A 19734-nucleotide genomic window follows, 5' to 3' on the forward strand; every position below is an offset into this window, starting at 1 on the left:
AGAGGGGGGAGGAGAGGAGCGGCGGGAGGGGGGGAGGGGAGGAGGGGCGGGAGAGGGGGAGGGGAGGAGGGGCGGGAGAGGGGGAGGGGAGGAGGGGCGGGAGAGGGGGAGGGGAGGAGGGGCGGGAGAGGGGGAGGGGAGGAGGGAGAGGAGGGGCGGGAGAGGGGGAGGGGAGGGGGGAGAGGAGGGGCGGGAGAGGGGGAGGGGAGGGGGGAGAGGAGGGGCGGGAGGGGGGAGAGGAGGGGCGGGAGGGGCGGGAGGGGGGAGAGGAGGGGCGGGAGGGCGGAGAGGGGCGGGACGGGGGGAGAGGGGGGCGGGACGGGGGGAGAGGGGGGCGGGGAGGAGGGGCGGGAGAGGGGGAGGGGAGGAGGGGCGGGAGAGGGGGAGGGGAGGAGGGGCGGGAGAGGGGGAGGGGAGGAGGGGCGGGAGAGGGGGAGGGGAGGAGGGCCGGGAGAGGGGGAGGGGAGGAGGGCCGGGAGAGGGGGAGGGGACGAGGGCCGGGAGAGGGGGAGGGGACGAGGGCCGGGAGAGGGGGAGGGGAGGAGGGCCGGGAGAGGGGGAGGGGAGGAGGGCCGGGACGGGGGGAGGGGAGGGGGGCCGGGAGAGGGGGAGGGGAGGGGGGCCGGGACGGGGGGAGGGGAGGGGGGCCGGGAGAGGGGGAGGGGAGGGGGGCCGGGACGGGGGGGAGGGGGGCCGGGACGGGGGGGAGGGGGGCCGGGACGGGGGGGAGGGGGCCGGGACGGGGGGGAGGGGGCCGGGACGGGGGGGAGGGGGCCGGGACGGGGGAGAGGGGGCCGGGACGGGGGAGAGGGGGCCGGGACGGGGGAGAGGGGGCCGGGACGGGGGAGAGGGGGCCGGGACGGGGGAGAGGGGGCCGGGACGGGGGAGAGGGGGCCGGGACGGGGGAGAGGGGGCCGGGACGGGGGAGAGGGGGCCGGGACGGGGGAGAGGGGGCCGGGACGGGGGAGAGGGGGCCGGGACGGGGGAGAGGGGGCCGGGACGGGGGAGAGGGGGCCGGGACGGGGGAGAGGGGGCCGGGACGGGGGAGAGGGGGCCGGGACGGGGGAGAGGGGGCCGGGACGGGGGAGAGGGGGCCGGGACGGGGGAGAGGGGGCCGGGACGGGGGAGAGGGGGCCGGGACGGGGGAGAGGGGGCCGGGACGGGGGAGAGGGGGCCGGGACGGGGGAGAGGGGGCCGGGACGGGGGAGAGGGGGCCGGGACGGGGGAGAGGGGGCCGGGACGGGGGAGAGGGGGCCGGGACGGGGGAGAGGGGGCCGGGACGGGGGAGAGGGGGCCGGGACGGGGGAGAGGGGGCCGGGACGGGGGAGAGGGGGCCGGGACGGGGGAGAGGGGGCCGGGACGGTGGAGCGGGGGCCGGGAAGGGGGAGAAGGGAGCGGGAGGGGGGAGAGGGGAGCGTGAGGGGGGAGAGGGGAGCGGGAGGGGGGAGAGGGGAGCGGGAGGGGGGAGAGGGGAGCGGGAGGGGGGAGAGGGGAGCGGGAGGGGGGAGAGGGGAGCGGGAGGGGGGAGAGGGGAGCGGGAGGGGGGAGAGGGGAGCGGGAGGGGGGAGAGGGGAGCGGGAGGAGAGGGAGGGGGGAGAGGGGAGCGGGAGGGGGGAGAGGGAGGGGGGAGAGGGGAGCGGGAGGGGGGAGAGGGGAGCGGGAGGGGGGAGAGGGGAGCGGGAGGGGGGAGAGGGGAGCGGGAGGGGGGAGAGGGGAGCTGGAGGGGGAGAGGGCAGCGGGAGGGGGAGAGGGGAGCGGGAGGGGGAGAGGGGAGCGGGAGGGGGAGAGGGGAGCGGGAGGGGGAGAGGGGAGCGGGAGGGGGAGAGGGGAGCGGGAGGGGGGAGAGGGGAGCGGGAGGGGGAGAGGGGAGCGGGAGGGGGAGAGGGGAGCGGGAGGGGGGAGAGGGGAGCGGGAGGGGGGAGAGGGGAGCGGGAGGGGGGAGAGGGGGGAAGTAATGTGAGGTAACAAAGATGTGAGGGGGGCAGGTGGGGTGGGAATGAGTGAGGGAGAAAAGAAGGTGGTTGGGACTGAAGGGGGGAAGGTGGGATGGGAGAAAGAAGGCAGTAGGGACAGAGAGGAATGCGGAAGGGAGAGAGGGTGGGTGGGTGGGTGGGAGCCTGTGATGGAATGATTGAGAGTAGGAGGGGAAGATACAGCGGCGGCGGGAGGGGGGAGATGAGGGCGGGAGGGGCGAGATGAGGGGGTTGAAGACGGCGGGAGGGGGTTGAAGACGGCGGGAGGGGGAGAAGAGGGCGGGAGGGGGAGAGGGCGGCGGGAGGGGGAGAGGGCGGCGGGAGGGGGAGAGGGCGGCGGGAGGGGGGGGGAGAGTGAGGCGGGAGGGGGGGGAGAGTGAGGCGGGAGGGGGGGGAGAGTGAGGCGGGAGGGGGGGGAGAGTGAGGCGGGAGGTGGGGGGAGAGTGAGGCGGGAGGTGGGGGGAGAGTGAGGCGGGAGGTGGGGGGAGAGTGAGGCGGGAGGGGGGGAGAGTGAGGCGGCGGGAGGGGGGGAGAGTGAGGCGGCGGGAGGGGGGAGAGTGAGGCGGCGGGAGGGGGGAGAGTGAGGCGGCGGGAGGGGGGGAGAGTGAGGCGGCGGGAGGGGGGGAGAGTGAGGCGGCGGGAGGGGGGGAGAGTGAGGCGGCGGGAGGGGGGGAGAGTGAGGCGGCGGGAGGGGGGGAGAGTGAGGCGGCGGGAGGGGGGGAGAGTGAGGCGGCGGGAGGGGGGGAGAGTGAGGCGGCGGGAGGGGGGGAGAGTGAGGCGGCGGGAGGGGGGGGAGAGTGAGGCGGCGGGAGGGGGGGAGAGTGAGGCGGCGGGAGGGGGGGAGAGTGAGGCGGCGGGAGGGGGGGAGAGTGAGGCGGCGGGAGGGGGGGAGAGTGAGGCGGCGGGAGGGGGGAGAGTGAGGCGGCGGGAGGGGGGAGAGTGAGGCGGCCGGAGGGGGGGAGAGTGAGGCGGCGGGAGGGGGGGGAGAGTGAGGCGGCGGGAGGGGGGGGAGAGTGAGGCGGCGGGAGGGGGGGGGAGAGTGAGGCGGCGGGAGGGGGGGGAGAGTGAGGCGGCGGGAGGGGGGGGAGAGTGAGGCGGCGGGAGGGGGGGGAGAGTGAGGCGGCGGGAGGGGGGGGGGAGAGTGAGGCGGCGGGAGGGGGGGGAGAGTGAGGCGGCGGGAGGGGGGGAGAGGCGGCGGGAGGGGGGGAGAGTGAGGCGGCGGGAGGGGGGGAGAGTGAGGCGGCGGGAGGGGGGGGAGAGTGAGGCGGCGGGAGGGGGGGAGAGTGATGCGGCGGGAGGGGGGGGAGAGTGAGGCGGCGGGAGGGGGGGAGAGTGAGGCGGCGGGAGGGGGGGAGAGTGAGGCGGCGGCAGGGGGGGAGAGTGAGGCGGCGGCAGGGGGGGAGAGTGAGGCGGCGGCAGGGGGGGAGAGTGAGGCGGCGGCAGGGGGGGAGAGTGAGGCGGCGGCAGGGGGGGAGAGTGAGGCGGCGGGAGGGGGGGAGAGTGAGGCGGCGGGAGGGGGGGAGAGTGAGGCGGCGGGAGGGGGGGAGAGTGAGGCGGCGGGAGGGGGGAGAGTGAGGCGGCGGGAGGGGGGAGAGTGAGGCGGCGGGAGGGGGGGAGAGTGAGGCGGCGGGAGGGGGGGAGAGTGAGGCGGCGGGAGGGGGGGGGATGCGGCGGGAGGGGGGAGAGTGAGGCGGCGGGAGGGGGGGGAGAGTGAGGCGGCGGGAGGGGGGGAGAGTGAGGCGGCGGGAGGGGGGGAGAGTGAGGCGGCGAGAGGGGGGGAGAGTGAGGCGTCGGGAGGGGGGGAGAGTGAGGCGTCGGGAGGGGGGGGAGAGTGAGGCGGCGGCAGGGGGGGAGAGTGAGGCGGCGGCAGGGGGGGAGAGTGAGGCGGCGGCAGGGGGGGAGAGTGAGGCGGCGGCAGGGGGGGAGAGTGAGGCGGCGGCAGGGGGGAGAGTGAGGCGGCGGGAGGGGGGGAGAGTGAGGCGGCGGCAGGGGGGAGAGTGAGGCGGCGGGAGGGGGGGAGAGTGAGGCGGCGGGAGGGGGGGAGAGTGAGGCGGCGGGAGGGGGGGAGAGTGAGGCGGCGGGAGGGGGGGAGAGTGAGGCGGCGGGAGGGGGGGAGAGTGAGGCGGCGGGAGGGGGGGAGAGTGAGGCGGCGGGAGGGGGGGAGAGTGAGGCGGCGGGAGGGGGGGAGAGTGAGGCGGCGCGAGGGGGGGAGAGTGAGGAGGCGCGAGGGGGGGAGAGTGAGGAGGCGCGAGGGGGGAGAGTGAGGCGGCGCGAGGGGGGAGAGTGAGGCGGCGCGAGGGGGGAGAGTGAGGCGGCGCGAGGGGGGAGAGTGAGGCGGCGCGAGGGGGGAGAGTGAGGCGGCGCGAGGGGGGAGAGTGAGGCGGCGCGAGGGGGGAGAGTGAGGCGGCGCGAGGGGGGAGAGTGAGGCGGCGCGAGGGGGGAGAGTGAGGCGGCGCGAGGGGGGAGAGTGAGGCGGCGCGAGGGGGGAGAGTGAGGCGGCGCGAGGGGGGAGAGTGAGGCGGCGCGAGGGGGGAGAGTGAGGCGGCGCGAGGGGGGAGAGTGAGGCGGCGCGAGGGGGGAGAGTGAGGCGGCGCGAGGGGGGAGAGTGAGGCGGCGCGAGGGGGGAGAGTGAGGCGGCGCGAGGGGGGAGAGTGAGGCGGCGCGAGGGGGGAGAGTGAGGCGGCGCGAGGGGGGAGAGTGAGGCGGCGCGAGGGGGGAGAGTGAGGCGGCGCGAGGGGGGAGAGTGAGGCGGCGCGAGGGGGGAGAGTGAGGCGGCGCGAGGGGGGAGAGTGAGGCGGCGCGAGGGGGGAGAGTGAGGCGGCGCGAGGGGGGAGAGTGAGGCGGCGCGAGGGGGGAGAGTGAGGCGGCGCGAGGGGGGAGAGTGAGGCGGCGCGAGGGGGGAGAGTGAGGCGGCGCGAGGGGGGAGAGTGAGGCGGCGCGAGGGGGGAGAGTGAGGCGGCGCGAGGGGGGAGAGTGAGGCGGCGCGAGGGGGGAGAGTGAGGCGGCGCGAGGGGGGAGAGTGAGGCGGCGCGAGGGGGGAGAGTGAGGCGGCGGGAGGGGGGAGAGTGAGGCGGCGGGAGGGGGGAGAGTGAGGCGGCGGGAGGGGGGAGAGGGTGGCGGCGGGAGGGGGGAGAGGGTGGCGGGAGGAGGGAGAGGGTGGCGGGAGGTCACTGACTTTCCAGAGCTGCAGAGGTCAACTAGTAGGTCCTGGAAGTTGGCGACCAAAAGATTTTTGGGGTAACACAGCGATATGTTTTTTACGCAACTGAGGGAATCGCTACAGATCAGAAAGTTGTCGTGTCTAGGGTTCTGGTGTACTGCAAAGCCTGAGGTATGGCAACCAACTCTGCAGTGTGTACACTGCAGGCAACCGGCAGAGAGTGCTTCTTATGTGCAATTGCATGTGCAAAAGTGTAACCAATCCTGTCTGACTTTTGACACATCCGTATGGATGCATACCAAATTAGAATAACCGTGGAGGATTGAATGGGGCAGGAGTCTGAGAAGGGTAGGAACAGCGTCATCCTTCAGGCCACAATAGGGATCAATCTACATCACAAGACAGTGTATAGACCATCAGCTGGTCTACCCAGTTTTGGGTAATGCGCAAACAGTCTGAACTGTTGGTTATGGAACAGAGTAGAGTGACATAGGTGAGTAGGCATCTGACAGACTGTGACTGTGTAATCAGCCAGAAGCTGCTGTCTAACCTGCAGTGATGAGACACTGGCTTCCACCAGGAGGCTGGCAACAGAGGTCATATGGACAGCCCTCGTTGCCAATGGCACACCAGTGTGGTGAACAGCATCCAAGCAAGCAAGCTAAGTATGGACAATGCTGCTGAACCACAAACAACACATCCATAGTTCAAGAAGGATAAAAATCAGTGATTTGCAAAATCTCAGAACTAAGCCATCACTGTCACACAAGGAGTTACTAAGAAAACAGAAAGCATTTAGCATCTTCATGCAAGTTGCCTTGAGCCAACGGATATATGGCAGGCAAGTTAACTTGTTGTCAAATAAAATACCTATGAATTGTAAAGTTTCAACGACTTCAAGTAACTGGTCACCAAGATAAATTCCTGGGTGGGGATTGCACAGTACAGAGTCAGGAAAACTGTACAGCTTATGATTTTGCAGGAGAAAAATGATAGCTGTGATTCAGTGCCCAGTCATGTACTTCCCATACAGTCCCCTGAAGTTTGTACTCAGTGGTGTGCAGTGATGTGGATGCATACTACAGGCAAAGATCATCCACATAAAGTGACACAGAGTCTGTGGGGCCCTCTGCATCTACAATACCTTTGATGGTGATAGCGAAAAGCGTTACACTTGGAACCAATCCCTGAGGGACTCCAGTTTCCTGTAATGTATTGGTTTATTGGTTTCTGAGAGTTAAATCTACCCAGACCCAAAAAAGTCTGAGAAATAGGAAATTCTGGATAAAAACAGGTAAACTGCCCCAGAAACCCCACTCATGCATTGTTGATACTATGTGATGTCACCATGCAGTATCATATACCTTCTGTAGGTCAAAGAACACAGCAATAGATATATGGCCTCCGGCTTCAGGGCACCAACAAAGACAGTTGCTGACCATATGTTCAAATAGCTTATACAGTCCATTTGTCAGAGAGAATGGCCAGTAGTTAGTTAAAATGTGTGTGTCCTTTCTCAGTTTCAGGACAGGAATAATGATACTTTCCTGCCATTGAAGGAGAAATTCTCCTTCCCACAAAATACAATTAAAAAGCCTGAGGATACATTTCATGCTGTTGGCATGAAGATGTTTCAGCATTTGGTTGCGAATTTTGTCAGATCCGCAGGGCATATCTCGACACTCTGCCAAAGTGTTGCAAAACTCCCATTCATTAAAAGGGATGTTGCATGACAGAACTATGTGCATGGAAGGATAGCAGGCGGTGCTCGGTGAGGTGTTTCTGGCTCAGGAAATGAGGATGGTAATTACTGAAAGTGGACACTTCAGCTAAGTGTGCCACAAAACATTCGGCAAGTACCATGGGATTAGTGCAGATGTTATCACTGAGAAGGATAGCAGGAAATGCTGTGGGTGGCAGATGGCCACAAATGTGGTGGAGGTTAATCCATACTAGGAAGAATGGGGTGCAAAACTGCATAGATGATACATATTGATCTCAACATTCCTGATTCCTTTTCTTTATTAAAAACCACATTTTCATCCGGAATCTCTTGAATGGGATTAAATTATTCATACAGGGCAAGTGCTAGGGCTGTGAGGATGGGTCGTGAGTCATGGTTGGGTAGCTCAGATGGTAGAGCACTTGCCCGCAAAAGGCAAATGTCCCGATTTCGAGCCTCGGTCCGGCACACAGTTTTAATCTGCCAGGAAGTTCCATATCAGTGCACACTCCACTGCAGAATGAAAATCTCATTCCAGTTATTTACTGTTTCCACACAGTATTTTAAATTTTTTAAATTTCTTTATCTTCAGGCAGACTGTCTGGCTATGTTACTGAAGTGTTGAGGAAGTTGATTTAAATCATTTGGAAAATTGCTGCACTTTTTTTTTTAGATTATGTCAACTAATAATACTGGAATAAGTAATTACTATTTGTGACAGATGATTATACAGATTATTGAAGTTTATGTGTACAACACAGACATCATATTTTTGCACTTGGCCTCCCATGGCCATTATTGGAAACATGCGGTGATGTTAGAGTACACAAAAATCATATATACTTTTTCAATTGTTGTATACACTGTGAGAGTCTGAACAGCTTCATGAGCAAGACGTCTGTTCGTTAGAACAGCAGAGCACATTCTCGTAGAATTCTAGTGCACAGGTAAACCTATGAACCGATTGAGGTGCTCTCACTCCCAAGTGCAACAATATTGTGTTTGACTAATACCATCATTTGTCATACGAGGTGCTACCCAAAATTTTCGGGACTGGTTCTGCCATCTGTTGAAAACCTTACCTTTGGACTAATGGTCACCATCACCCTCAAAGCAGTTCCCATCCGCACATACACAGCAGTCCCAGTGCTTCTGCCACTGTTCAAACGTTTTCTGGAAGTCCAGTTCTCCGAGGGTGTTTATCACCGCCAGCGATGCTTCTTGAATCCTCTCTAGACTGTCAAACCGACAGCCTTTCAACTTGAGTTTCAGTTTAGGGAATAGAGCGAAGTTGCAAGGTGCCAAGTCTAGTGAGTACAGGGGGTGGGGTGCAACCGTCATGTTGTTTTTTGCCAAAAAGGTCCTGGTGAGCAAGGACATGTGACACAGAGTGTTGTTGTGATGCAGCAGCCAGTTCCCTTGACACCAAAGTTTGGGCCTCCGTCGCTGCACGTTTTCACAGAGCCATCGCAAAACATCACAGTAGTACGCAGAATTCACTGTTTGGTTGGGTGGGACGAATCCTTTGTGTTCAATTCCCATGGTATCAAGGATAATGATGATCATGCTCTTCACTTTGCTCTTTGCCTATCTCGCTTTTTTGGGTCTTGGAGAGCCTGGGCTCTTCCACTGGGACGAATGTTGCTTTGTATCTGGGTCATAACCGCAAATCCAGCTCTTGTTGCCAGTGATAACACGTGACAAGAAGGTTGGATCATCAGATGCAGTTTGACGAAGGTCCATGCACACTTCAACATACTGTGCCTTCTGATCGGCAGTCAGTGTCCTTGGCACAAATTTTGCGGCGACATGATTCCCGCCCAATTCAGCAGTCAACATTCATTGACATGTCCCATAACCAATACCCACTTCATCTGCAAGGTCTTGAATGATTCAACGTCAATCCGCACAAACCAATTGCTGAAGTTTGACAACAATGTCTGGCGTTGCGTAGCTAACGGGGCTTCCAGTGTGAGCATCATCTTCAGTGTCTGTATGGCTGGCCCTGAAACAAGCATGCTGCTCAAACACACATGTACGGCTCATACTCTGTCCCCCAAACACTTGTTTATCCTTGCAAAGGTCTCCGTAGCACTTTTTCCGAGTTTCACAGAATTTGATACACACATGCTGTTCTTTCGTGGATCCATTGTAAAATCACCACACACCCAACACACAGTATTATGGAAATCACTGTGGACACACAACACGTCCTCCCAGCTGAAAGCCACTCTGCAAACTGACTCATCAGATATGCAGCTCTCGCCCCCTAGCGGTGCGAAGATCTACTGCTCCTACTTTCCAGATGGCAGCACCAGTCCCGAAAATTTTGGAATCCACCTTGTAAATAGTAATTATGTTGTAGTATTTGTAGTGAATTATGATGTAAGACTTTCCAGAATCTTGAAAATCATTATCATTCACATTCCATTTACGTAACAAGACTGTCCATCTATAGATGAGGAGGCAAAATGACCTTGATATGCATCTTGGAATGAATAAGAATTAGCGGTTACTGTATTAGTGTTAACATGTCACTTGAGTTGTAACAGTCACAGGCTTAACCAACAGTCCAATATGGATTGTGAATTCCCTGTGGAAAAAAAAAAACTGTATGGTGACCAGCAGAAATATAATTACAGAATTACTGGCAAATTTTGAAATTCTGAGGTAATAACTTTTCTTAGTTGTAAATGATGTTCTTCAAGAAGAGTAGTTATTCATTACATCAATTTTCTTCTTCACAGATGAACACAAAGTCCATCTGCAAATCACAAATTTCATCTCTGAAGAAGTTTTAGGTTTTTAACACACTATTTGTTTCAGTTCATTAGAGGAGAATTTCTTAGATCGCTGGGCAACAAACATGGAATGCTAACATGAGAAGGATTTCACTGTTGACTATTTTTTATACTTCTCCTATGAAGTTAGTCGTCACTCCTCCTTTAGCCCTTTTGCTACCCATAATGAATGAGTGCTGGTGCCTAAAGCTGTAATTTATATTGCCACAGTGTCACACAAAAATCTTTTTATATAAAATTTTAGAGTCCCAATAAGTTTTTTGGTTTTATTGCTAGCTTGAACCTTTTCTCAGTTGACCAAAAGTCTCCTATTTTGCCATTAAATTTATTTTGGTGTTATACAGCTTCTTTCCTTCTTCATCTTCCTCTCCTGTCCCTACACATCCACTTCATTCTTTCTTCTTCATCCTGCATTCCTATTCAGTCATCACTTTTCCTCCCGTTCCTTCTCTTTCCCCAACCTCTGCCTGCTGTCATCTCCTCCTCCTCCTCCTCCTCCTCCTCCTGTTTCCTCCCATTTGCCACCACCTCTCCACAGGCTCTCCCACCTACCCCCTCCTCCTCCTCCTCCTCTTTCCCTCACTATGGCCTCTGGTTCTCTTCTTGCCACTCTGCTTTCTGTTCCTCCCATAATTCCACTGTGTATTCCTTCCTCCCCATCTCTTTTCGTCCTATCTTCCCTCCTCTTTCTTCTCCTTACTATCACTCTTCTCCACATTCTTCTCATCAACTTCTACTAATCATCACTACATCTACATACGTATGTACTCTCCAAACCACTGTGAACTGCTAGGCAGCAGGTACCTTGCTTGGTATGGTGACACATATTAGGGTTTCTTTCTGTTCCAATCCCACATGGAGTGTGAGAATGACTGCTTAAATGCCTCTGTGAATGTTGTAATTAGTCTAATTTTGTCACCACAGTTCTTATGGAAATGACGCATAAAGGGCCGAAGAATACCTCTGGACTCTTCATGTAACATCAGTTCATGAGAAATTTTCTAAGTAGGCTCTCATGGGATAATTTGCTTGTATTTAAAACGAGTCTGGCAATTCAGATTTTTCAACATTTCTGCGACATTCCCACGAGAGAAGCAGACCTGTGATTGTTTTATTCTCTTTCTTGTACAAGTTCAATATTGCCTGTTAAGTCTTATCTGGTACAGGTTCTACACATTTGAGCAATATTCTCAGATGGGACACACAAGTGATTTGTAAGCAAGCTCCTTTGTAGACTGTATGCATTTTCCAGGTATCGTGCCAATGAACCGAACTCTGTCATATGCCTTATCTACAAATGAATCTGTGAGATCGTTCCTTTTCATATCCCTACAAATTGTTAGAGTCAAGTATTCTTATAAGTTGGCTGATTCTAATTCTGTATCACTGATATTGCAATTGAAGGATACTATTTTGTTTTTGTTTAGTGAAAAGCATACTTTAACATTTCTCAACATTTAAATTTACTTGCCAAACTTTCTACCACTTCGAAATCTTATCAAGATCTAACTGAATATCTGTGCTGATTTTATCACACAGTACTTCATTATAGGTTACTGTGTCATATGACAAAAAACTGAGGGACAATCAATATATAATATTAATAAACAACACATACAGCAAGTGTCTCAACACAGTTTTTTGGGGTGCTACTGACATTACTTCTACATTTATCACCTATTTTCCATCCACGATAACATTAGTTTGCAAAGAAATCCACAATCTAGTCACAAACCCCAGCCATTACCACTACCACTGACACCAGTTATAGCAATAACTGCAATGGCAATGAAGAGTGCAGTAAGCATACCAACACCACTTGTTAAACAAATGAAAATAATGTTTTCTGCTGAAAAATCATGGAAAACAGAACCACAGGTCTACCTACTGTTCTGTCCACTGGAGGGGAAACATCGTCAGTCATATCTGTTAGGGCTGAACACTTTTTGAAAATGTCTTGAAGGTCCCCCATCAGATTCATATCCAGTGGTGTCAAATCTTGTGCTGGTGGGCTGGTGCTCAATTCTGATGGCCCTCCTTCAGAAGGGCTCTGGTCAGAAAGTGGGCTCAGAGCACAGTACGGTTTTGTCCTGTAATGAGAAAAGTACAGTAATACATTGAAGCATCTATAAAATTTGAACAGGAGTTGGAGAAATGGTGAATGGTGGTTTGGGTTCTTAATGCTGCAATTATTAAAAAACTTCCTACAAGATTCCATAGCTAATGTAGTTGAAATTATCTAAGTTCAAGAGCCATTACTATAAAATATACATCAAATGCCCACTCGCTCCCAAATTCAAATTCTATTATTGTACAATATTCATCACAAGTCTACTCCCTCCCTATCACTATCACAGGTGAACACACATTTGCTCTACTGCAGCAAACTTAACAAACTGCTAATATGTCATTTGCTTTAAAATGTACTGTTAAAATAAAATTAGTGACAAAGAGAATACTGAATAGTTTGGACATGTTTATCTATTGAGTACATACTTGACTGAAGTGCACTCAGGAAGTCAGAGTAGATGGCAAATTTCACAGCTTGTACAAGTCACATCTGCTCTTGTGGCCTTAATGTCACATACATATCCTCGTCATAAACATATTTTGCAAGTGAATCATGACGATGTAAGGGGACTATCACAAAGCAACCGATGAAATTGCCCCGCATTTTGATCCATCTGTATACACTAAAATGTAGTAGCACTGTTCAGCTAAAATAAGACAGCAATGACTTAAAGTAACCTGCACTACAGTTCCTTGTGCATCTAAATGATTTAAAACTATTTCTTGGCCTCTTCACAAGGACATAGCCAGGATTTTGTGGAAAATAAGGGAGGGGCCAATTAGTTAAAGAGAACCTTAAAAAGACTTTTCCATTTATTTTTAAAATTTCCATAAAGATCGATAAACCATTTTATTCGGCAATGATCTCAAAGTACTTACCAGGCTGAGATAAAATCTCCTTGATTAGGAGTGCTGTATTTTGCAAACCACTAAGAAGCGGTCATGCTACAACCTCTATTCACCCGCCAAGGTCATTTTACATTCTTCTTCTTTCAGTTTGGATTTAAGCTGAGAAAATGACCAGGAAAAGACAAGCACTAATTTTTTGGGGCTCTGTTATTACTACTGACAGGGCTTTTGGAATAAAGAAATCTCTGTTTCAGAGAGTAGCAAGAACAATTTTTGGGGACAAAAATGCAAAGGACCCATAATTATTCAACCTTACACTTTTCCAAATTTCCTCAATTAAGTATGTGTCCCCTCACTTCATGCAATGTAAGGAGGATCATTTTCTGCATTAAAGAATCCCCTAGCATACAAATCCATGAGCCTATATGAGGAAAATTTGGATTACTATTTATCATATGCTTTTCATGCCAGGAGTCTCCAAAGAGATGCTTGGCTTGCTCTTTTCATTAAAGCAGATGGGCTGTATCTTTAACGGAATTGGAATCTTTCAGGAAAGATAGGTATCCGGAAGGAATTGGCTGTGGCCTTTTGTAAGGGACCAACTTTCTGAATTTTCCTAAAGTGAAAATGGGAAATGCACAGAAATGCATTTTGAAGGTAGGCAGATGGATTCAAACCACCTCACCTCCCAAATCTACCAACTGTTAGCTCAGCGGTTTAACATGAAGAGCTACCCCAAGTTGAGGAATTTGGAAAAACTGGTTGTTGTATATTATTTTCAAATAAAGTAAAATGCATCAAAACAAAAGATCAAATTCTGACATTGCATGTTTAGTCATTTGACAGCACATGAATGCATGCATAATTTGAGATTTAACTATTCATGGAATTTCTGGCTTACGTTGTTGCAGTATTACAAGACCATAAATAGATAGATAGATAGATAGATAGATAGAAATGTGGAGGGAGGGATGCAGGGCCCAGCCGGCTCAGACGAATTCAAGCAGTCAGCCGAAAAAATCTTTTAGAAATGAATTATAGAATATGCTATCATCCCATACCCCTTCTGTTCCCCACAAACCCCTCCCCATTGTTCTGTATCACAACCACTTTTCATAACTGAGTGCTGCCTAGGTGACTAGATTCAGCAATATTTTGCCATTTGTGCAATTACTGACAGAACATTGAGCAATTTTTTTTTTAAGACATGCAACCATTGCCGTTTGTTGATCAATGCAATTTTCAAGTAACACAGTCGAATCCAAGTGTATTTTTATGCAGTGATTTTAATTTAATGTCGTTTGTAATTACATTTACTGCTCCACTGCCTTGTGAAGAACTGAAATATTGCAACCACAAAGTTCGATCAGCCTCCAAATAACGAATCCTGTGCTAACATTAAACTGCTGTAGATACGTAATTAGGTTATTATAGTAGTGCATACATATTTTTAACTTATCATAATGCTAACGAATGAATCAAAATCTCTTCTCCTCTTCTTTCTAGTTGCAAACTTATCCATAATTAGAAACTATCACAACAGCACACAGCACAAATGCAATAAACATAGCACTTAATTAAATTCATCTTCAACAAAAAACTGAACTGATTAACAAAACAGCAATGGAGCTAACACAAAACCAACAATTGGCCTTAGTTAAATCAAGGATGGGGAATAAGCTAATAGTACAATGGATATATAGATAGTTTAAATCTATCTTTTGCTTTGCTATCGATAGTGCATACCCCTTTTTTGTTGTGTGACTGAAAATCAAAATATCTTTCAATTTCACTACATGGAAACTACATCGAGTGTAATTTCATTTAGGTGATTTTTTTTGGGGGTGGGGGTGGGTGGGGTGGGGGGGGGGGGGGAGGTGGACACCCTGGACCCCCCCCCCCTTTGGCTACAACTTTGATCTTCAATAACCTGGATGACAACTGTTTTCACAGTCATCTGAGACCAATAACTTTGATCTCAAGTTCGATCTCAAACTGGGGGCTCAATCATGGAATCCCCACTTGTGGAGTTCTCATAAGATCTCAATCCTTCTAACATCATATGTTATTTTTATGTCAAATAAAACAACAAATAAGTGTTCAGAGAATATGAAGGCATGTTGTGTAGCCTACACATAACCATTGCTTCTTTTCTGCACCTGAAGAACAAACTAGAAGCAATTTTTAATGTTATTCATTTGTGTGTCTTTCTTTCAGCAGTACTGGGAAAGAGCTAGTAAGACCATCTCTCTCTCTCTATCTCAATTTCTGCGTGTGTGTGTGTGTGTGTGTGTGGGGGGGGGGGGGGGGGCGGGGGGGGGGCGGGGGGGGGGGAGCAATTATCAGAACTATATTTATCACATAAAAATATTAAACAATTTAAAAATTGTTAAAGCTTAGTTCATATTTCTGTTCAAAGCAAAAATTGACAATACAGCTTCCTTTTACAAGGGACTTTCCCTAGTTCTTCATTACTGTAACCCCCCCACATCATTTGTATTCCAGGATTCGAACAATCAATTTCAGATCTATAAAAAGTAGAGGGAAATTGTTGTCTGTAAAGATCATCAGAGTGGTGATTGCTCAACATATTAAAAGACAAAAATAATATGCCACAGCTCCTAATGGAACTGGTTGCATAAAGTACATTACCAGTGATAACCGACGTATTTTATGATAGCAGGCTACAATATCCTGCCTTAAGTTTTTATTAATACTTCAATTTTTTTTAGATCTCAAGATGATTGGTCAATTATAATTAACTATTGCAGATCATGTGTCTCCTTAAGGGGAGGTTTACTATCTTTGCCCCAAAAAAAGCATGTTCTTTGAGAATTTTTTTCTTGGGATGTGTTATAGATATCAATGTCAAATTTTGTCAAAATGTTTATTGATATTTCCTCTACAAACTGGAATTTTTTCAACCGGAAATGTCGAAGAGCCAAGGCGGAAGTGCCGTCGGAATGAAACAAAATTTCGATGTAGACCTCCACGCGCAATAAGTCGCAGGTCAGCTGGCTCGTCTGAAATCAAAATTGAGTTGACATAATCAAATTATATAAGATTCTTTAGGAGTTGTACCTCACTTAAGTCATTTGGACCATAGGAAACAAAATGGCGGCCATTTGAAAAAAAAAAAAAAATGAGTTTTTGTCATCGATTTTTCGACTTCGTCGGCCGAGTAAAAATATTTATAGTTGATGGGTCGGAATAAAAGTGGTACAACTCCTAGTCAATTTAGTTAGCTTCGTTGGAAACAAGAATCATGCCATTCGGTTCAGTAGATTTGAAGTAACCATACCGTGCGTTAAAAAGAAGTCACTTTGAGAAAAACGCGTTTGAAGTTTTGACTACATATAAATGCAATATTATGCAACTTACGTTCAATCTGCTATTCCGGGTCCATAAACTAGTCCTTCCTCTTCCTCACAGAGGGCATTCTGCTAGATCTGGGCTATCCTGCACTGCTCCAGAGCTGCTCGTATGGCTGGTGACGAGCGGTTTTCAGCCGATTGAATCCGGTGGTCGTCTGAACTGCGTCGAATAGAGTCCCAGGGTGACGTCCATCGTTGTCATGGTCTTCAGAATTGCTGAATACCCTTCGTTGAAGCTGCTCACTGCCAGGAAAGTCGCAATCTCCACAGTATTCGCACCAGAATGCTAATGCTTGGGGTTTAACTTCCAAATACACACATTCAAACTTTCATTTGAATTTTGTGTCTTTCCTCCCAAGCACCTGTACAATAGCTCGTCCTCCAAAAGGGCCTCCTAGATCAGATGAATCACTTTTTGAACTTCTTTGGAGAGCGGCTGGTCGATATTCGTCCAGTTGTCTGGTAGCCTCTACAATGCGCCACTTGCACCAGTTTCCCCAGCCGGACAATTTTGGTGTTGGGGGTTGTCATCCATCGAATACTTTGCAAATACATTGCCCAAATTGCCTTCTTCATCTCTTCTACCGAATTGGAATGCCGTCGGATTGCCAAGCTGTAGTACGTTGTAAGCTCCTTCATCACTTTATCAGTAAGCTTCCCTTGTCCTTTTCCTCCGATGCCTTTGTTTTGTTTCTTCGCATTTCTAAGCCGTATGCCCATTTTTTCTCTACATGTCCTATACATTCTTTCTTCTCTATGATCACATCTGGGTACAGGTTCAAATCAACGAGGCCTTTGAAAGTTTTTGTATCACCGTCCCCAAAATAATACTTGTACTTCACGCCGAATAACTCTTCTGAACGCCATAACATCTGCTTCACAGCATTGACCTCCATTTTGCTGCACTTCCGGAATGATTCGTGCTGCATTGTTCTGCATGAGACTCGTACCATTTTTCATACTCCACGGGATCTAGTGATGCTGTTATCACAGCAACTCTGACAGAATTGTGACTTTACTTGACAATCTAATACTTTCTTAAAATATTTGCCGATTAGCGAAGTTATTCGGAACAATGACGAAAAGCTACGCTTCTTCCATGATCCATCGCCTGAGACTGATGAATGCATTCGTTCCTGACCCGTCTGTCCATTTAGTTCAACTTCTTCAGATATTGCTCTCGTCCAAGCGACCTCAAATACAGGGTTATTACAAATGATTGAGGCGATTTCACAGCTCTACAATAACTTTATTATCTGAGATATTTTCACAATGCTTTGCACACACATACAAAAACTCAAAAAGTTTTTTTAGGCATTCACAAATGTTCGATATGTGCCCCTTTAGTGATTCGGCAGACATCAAGCCGATAATCAAGTTCCTCCCACACTCGGCGCAGCATGTCCCCATCAATGAGTTCGAAAGCATCGTTGATGCGAGCTCGCAGTTCTGGCACATTTCTTGGTAGAGGTGGTTTAAACACTGAATCTTTCGCATAACCCCACAGAAAGAAATCGCATGGGGTTAAGTCGGGAGAGCGTGGAGGCCATGACATGAATTGCTGATAATGATCTCCACCACGACCGATCCATCGGTTTTCCAATCTCCTGTTTAAGAAATGCCGAACATCATGATGGAAGTGCGGTGGAGCACCATCCTGTTGAAAGATGAAGTCGGCGCTGTCAGTCTCCAGTTGTGGCATGAGCCAATTTTCCAGCATGTCCAGATACACGTGTCCTGTAACGTTTTTCTCGCAGAAGAAAAAGGGGCCATGAACTTTAAACCGTGAGATTGCACAAAACACGTTAACTTTTGGTGAATTGCGAATTTGCTGCATGAATGCGTGAGGATTCTCTACCGCCCAGATTCGCACATTGTGTCTGTTCACTTCACCATTAAGAAAAAATGTTGCTTCATCACTGAAAACAAGTTTCGCACTGAACGCATCCTCTTGCATGAGCTGTTGCAACCGCGTCGAAAATTCAAAGCGTTTGACTTTGTCATCGGGTGTCAGGGCTTGTAGCAATTGTAAATGGTAAGGCTTCTGCTTCAGCCTTTTCCGTAAGATTTTCCAAACCGTCGGCTGTGGTACATTTAGCTCCCTGCTTGCTTTATTCGTCGACTTCTGCGGGCTACGCGTGAAACTTGCCCGCACGCGTTCAACCGTTTCTTCGCTCACTGCAGGCCAACCCATTGATTTCCCCTTACAGAGGCAGCCAGAAGCTTTAAACTGCGCATACCATCGCCGAATGGAGTTAGCAGTTGGTGGATCTTTGTTGAACTACGTCCTGAAGTGCCGTTGCACTGTTATGACTGACTGATGTGAGTGCATTTCAAGCACAACATACGATTTCTCGGCTCCTGTCGCCATTTTGTCTCACTGTGCTCTCGAGCGCTCTGGCGGCAGAAACCTGAAGTGCGGCTTCAGCCGAACGAAACTTTATGAGTTTTTCTACATATCTGTAGTGTGTCGTGACCATATGTCAATGAATGGAGCTACAGTGAATTTATGAAATCGCTTCAACCATTTGTAATAGCCCTGTACAGCCTTCGCAGCAACATACACATTTTCCAAGCAATTTTATTACGGAGTAGTAGAGAAGCCAACTGACACATCCATGAGCCCACAAACTAAGTTCACGCTGCGTATACCTTGTCCTAACAGATGCATAATGAACTTAAGGCAACGATTAATTTCATACGACTGGTTCACTGTCGGAGATGATTTGACATGACGTACAGGACACTTGCATCGTATAGTCAGCTTGAAACCAAGGCCTTGTTCAATGGTTCGGATGAATTTGACGTCACCGTTGCAGGTCTTGCACTTTAATATTGTTGATAAAAAGCTGAAGACTGCCAAAATATCCAGCATAATGTAGGAAAATCCAGGATCAAACTTGATGTCATCGTATTCAGTGAATTTCAGCTTTTTTGTTGAAATCTCGTGCTCAGCTGTGTGCTGGCTCCCTTTGAATTTCCTCGGCCTCTCAATCGAGCAACTGTCTCTCCTGGGTCTTCGCGGCATTTTCGTCGCACTTGTCACACGTGGGCTTAATTAACCCGCCGGGAAGCAAATCTTACGTAGGTATCTATATCACAATATTTACCGACGGTCGGTAAATGAAGCAGACATGCAGCACCATCTAGCAAGCGCTTGAGTCAGTTTTAGTCATGGACAAGCACACAGAACAATTTTTGCAGCTACAAAGTCGAAATTCCCGAAAAAACCTGGTGCGTGAGAAAGGCCGATTTCAGGCAGGTGCATTGTTTTGTTCAACCGCGAATAACAAACATTTCCATTCCGTATTTGCTAAAACCATTTTAGGGGTGGATTCTAAACACTTTCATGGATCCAATAAATGCAATTTAAAAAAGATTGAACCTCCCCGTAAGTGTCTATGTCAGGTCTCTTAAAATCTGTAATTTTACAGTATATGAAAGAGAAGCAAGACATCTCTGAAACAGAAGTTCTCTGCAGAGTGATTTACTCGTTTATTTATTTATTGACATGTACTACCCAAAGTAACTTGCTGCAAGTATCTTATTTATGAGAATTCCATAGTAATTTAATAACAGCAATAAAAAGGGTCTACATAGGAGAATGAGGCCACAGATGGAGTTGTTAAAATAACAATGTGTGTTCAGATTTACTGAATTTTTCCAAAATTTTGCTATTAAGTAACTTGCACATTATATCCAGTGCACAATAATAATTTTTTTCTCAATACTTCAGTAATGTTTGTTTCAGTACAGTTATTCAGTAACATCACAGATTCATTTT

At 50.7% G+C, this 19734-nt stretch overlaps 1 protein-coding gene across 3 annotated transcripts in view; it reads right to left on the bottom strand.

Annotated features, from left to right (window-relative positions):
- LOC124794914 (DENN domain-containing protein 1A-like) overlaps window positions 1-19734 on the bottom strand; it is a 313331-nt gene that overhangs the window by 53594 nt on the left and 240003 nt on the right. For all 3 annotated transcript variants that reach the window (XR_007016626.1, XM_047258616.1, XM_047258615.1), the window contains exon 12: window positions 11546-11747. Coding sequence is in view for 2 of the 3 variants with exons in the window: in XM_047258616.1 (XP_047114572.1) it covers window positions 11546-11747 (202 nt within the window). In the remaining variant the exon portion in view is untranslated. The remainder of the gene's footprint in view (window positions 1-11545; window positions 11748-19734) is intronic.

This window comes from Schistocerca piceifrons, chromosome 4 (assembly GCF_021461385.2).
Source record: "Schistocerca piceifrons isolate TAMUIC-IGC-003096 chromosome 4, iqSchPice1.1, whole genome shotgun sequence".
NCBI classification, from domain to species: domain Eukaryota; kingdom Metazoa; phylum Arthropoda; class Insecta; order Orthoptera; family Acrididae; genus Schistocerca; species Schistocerca piceifrons.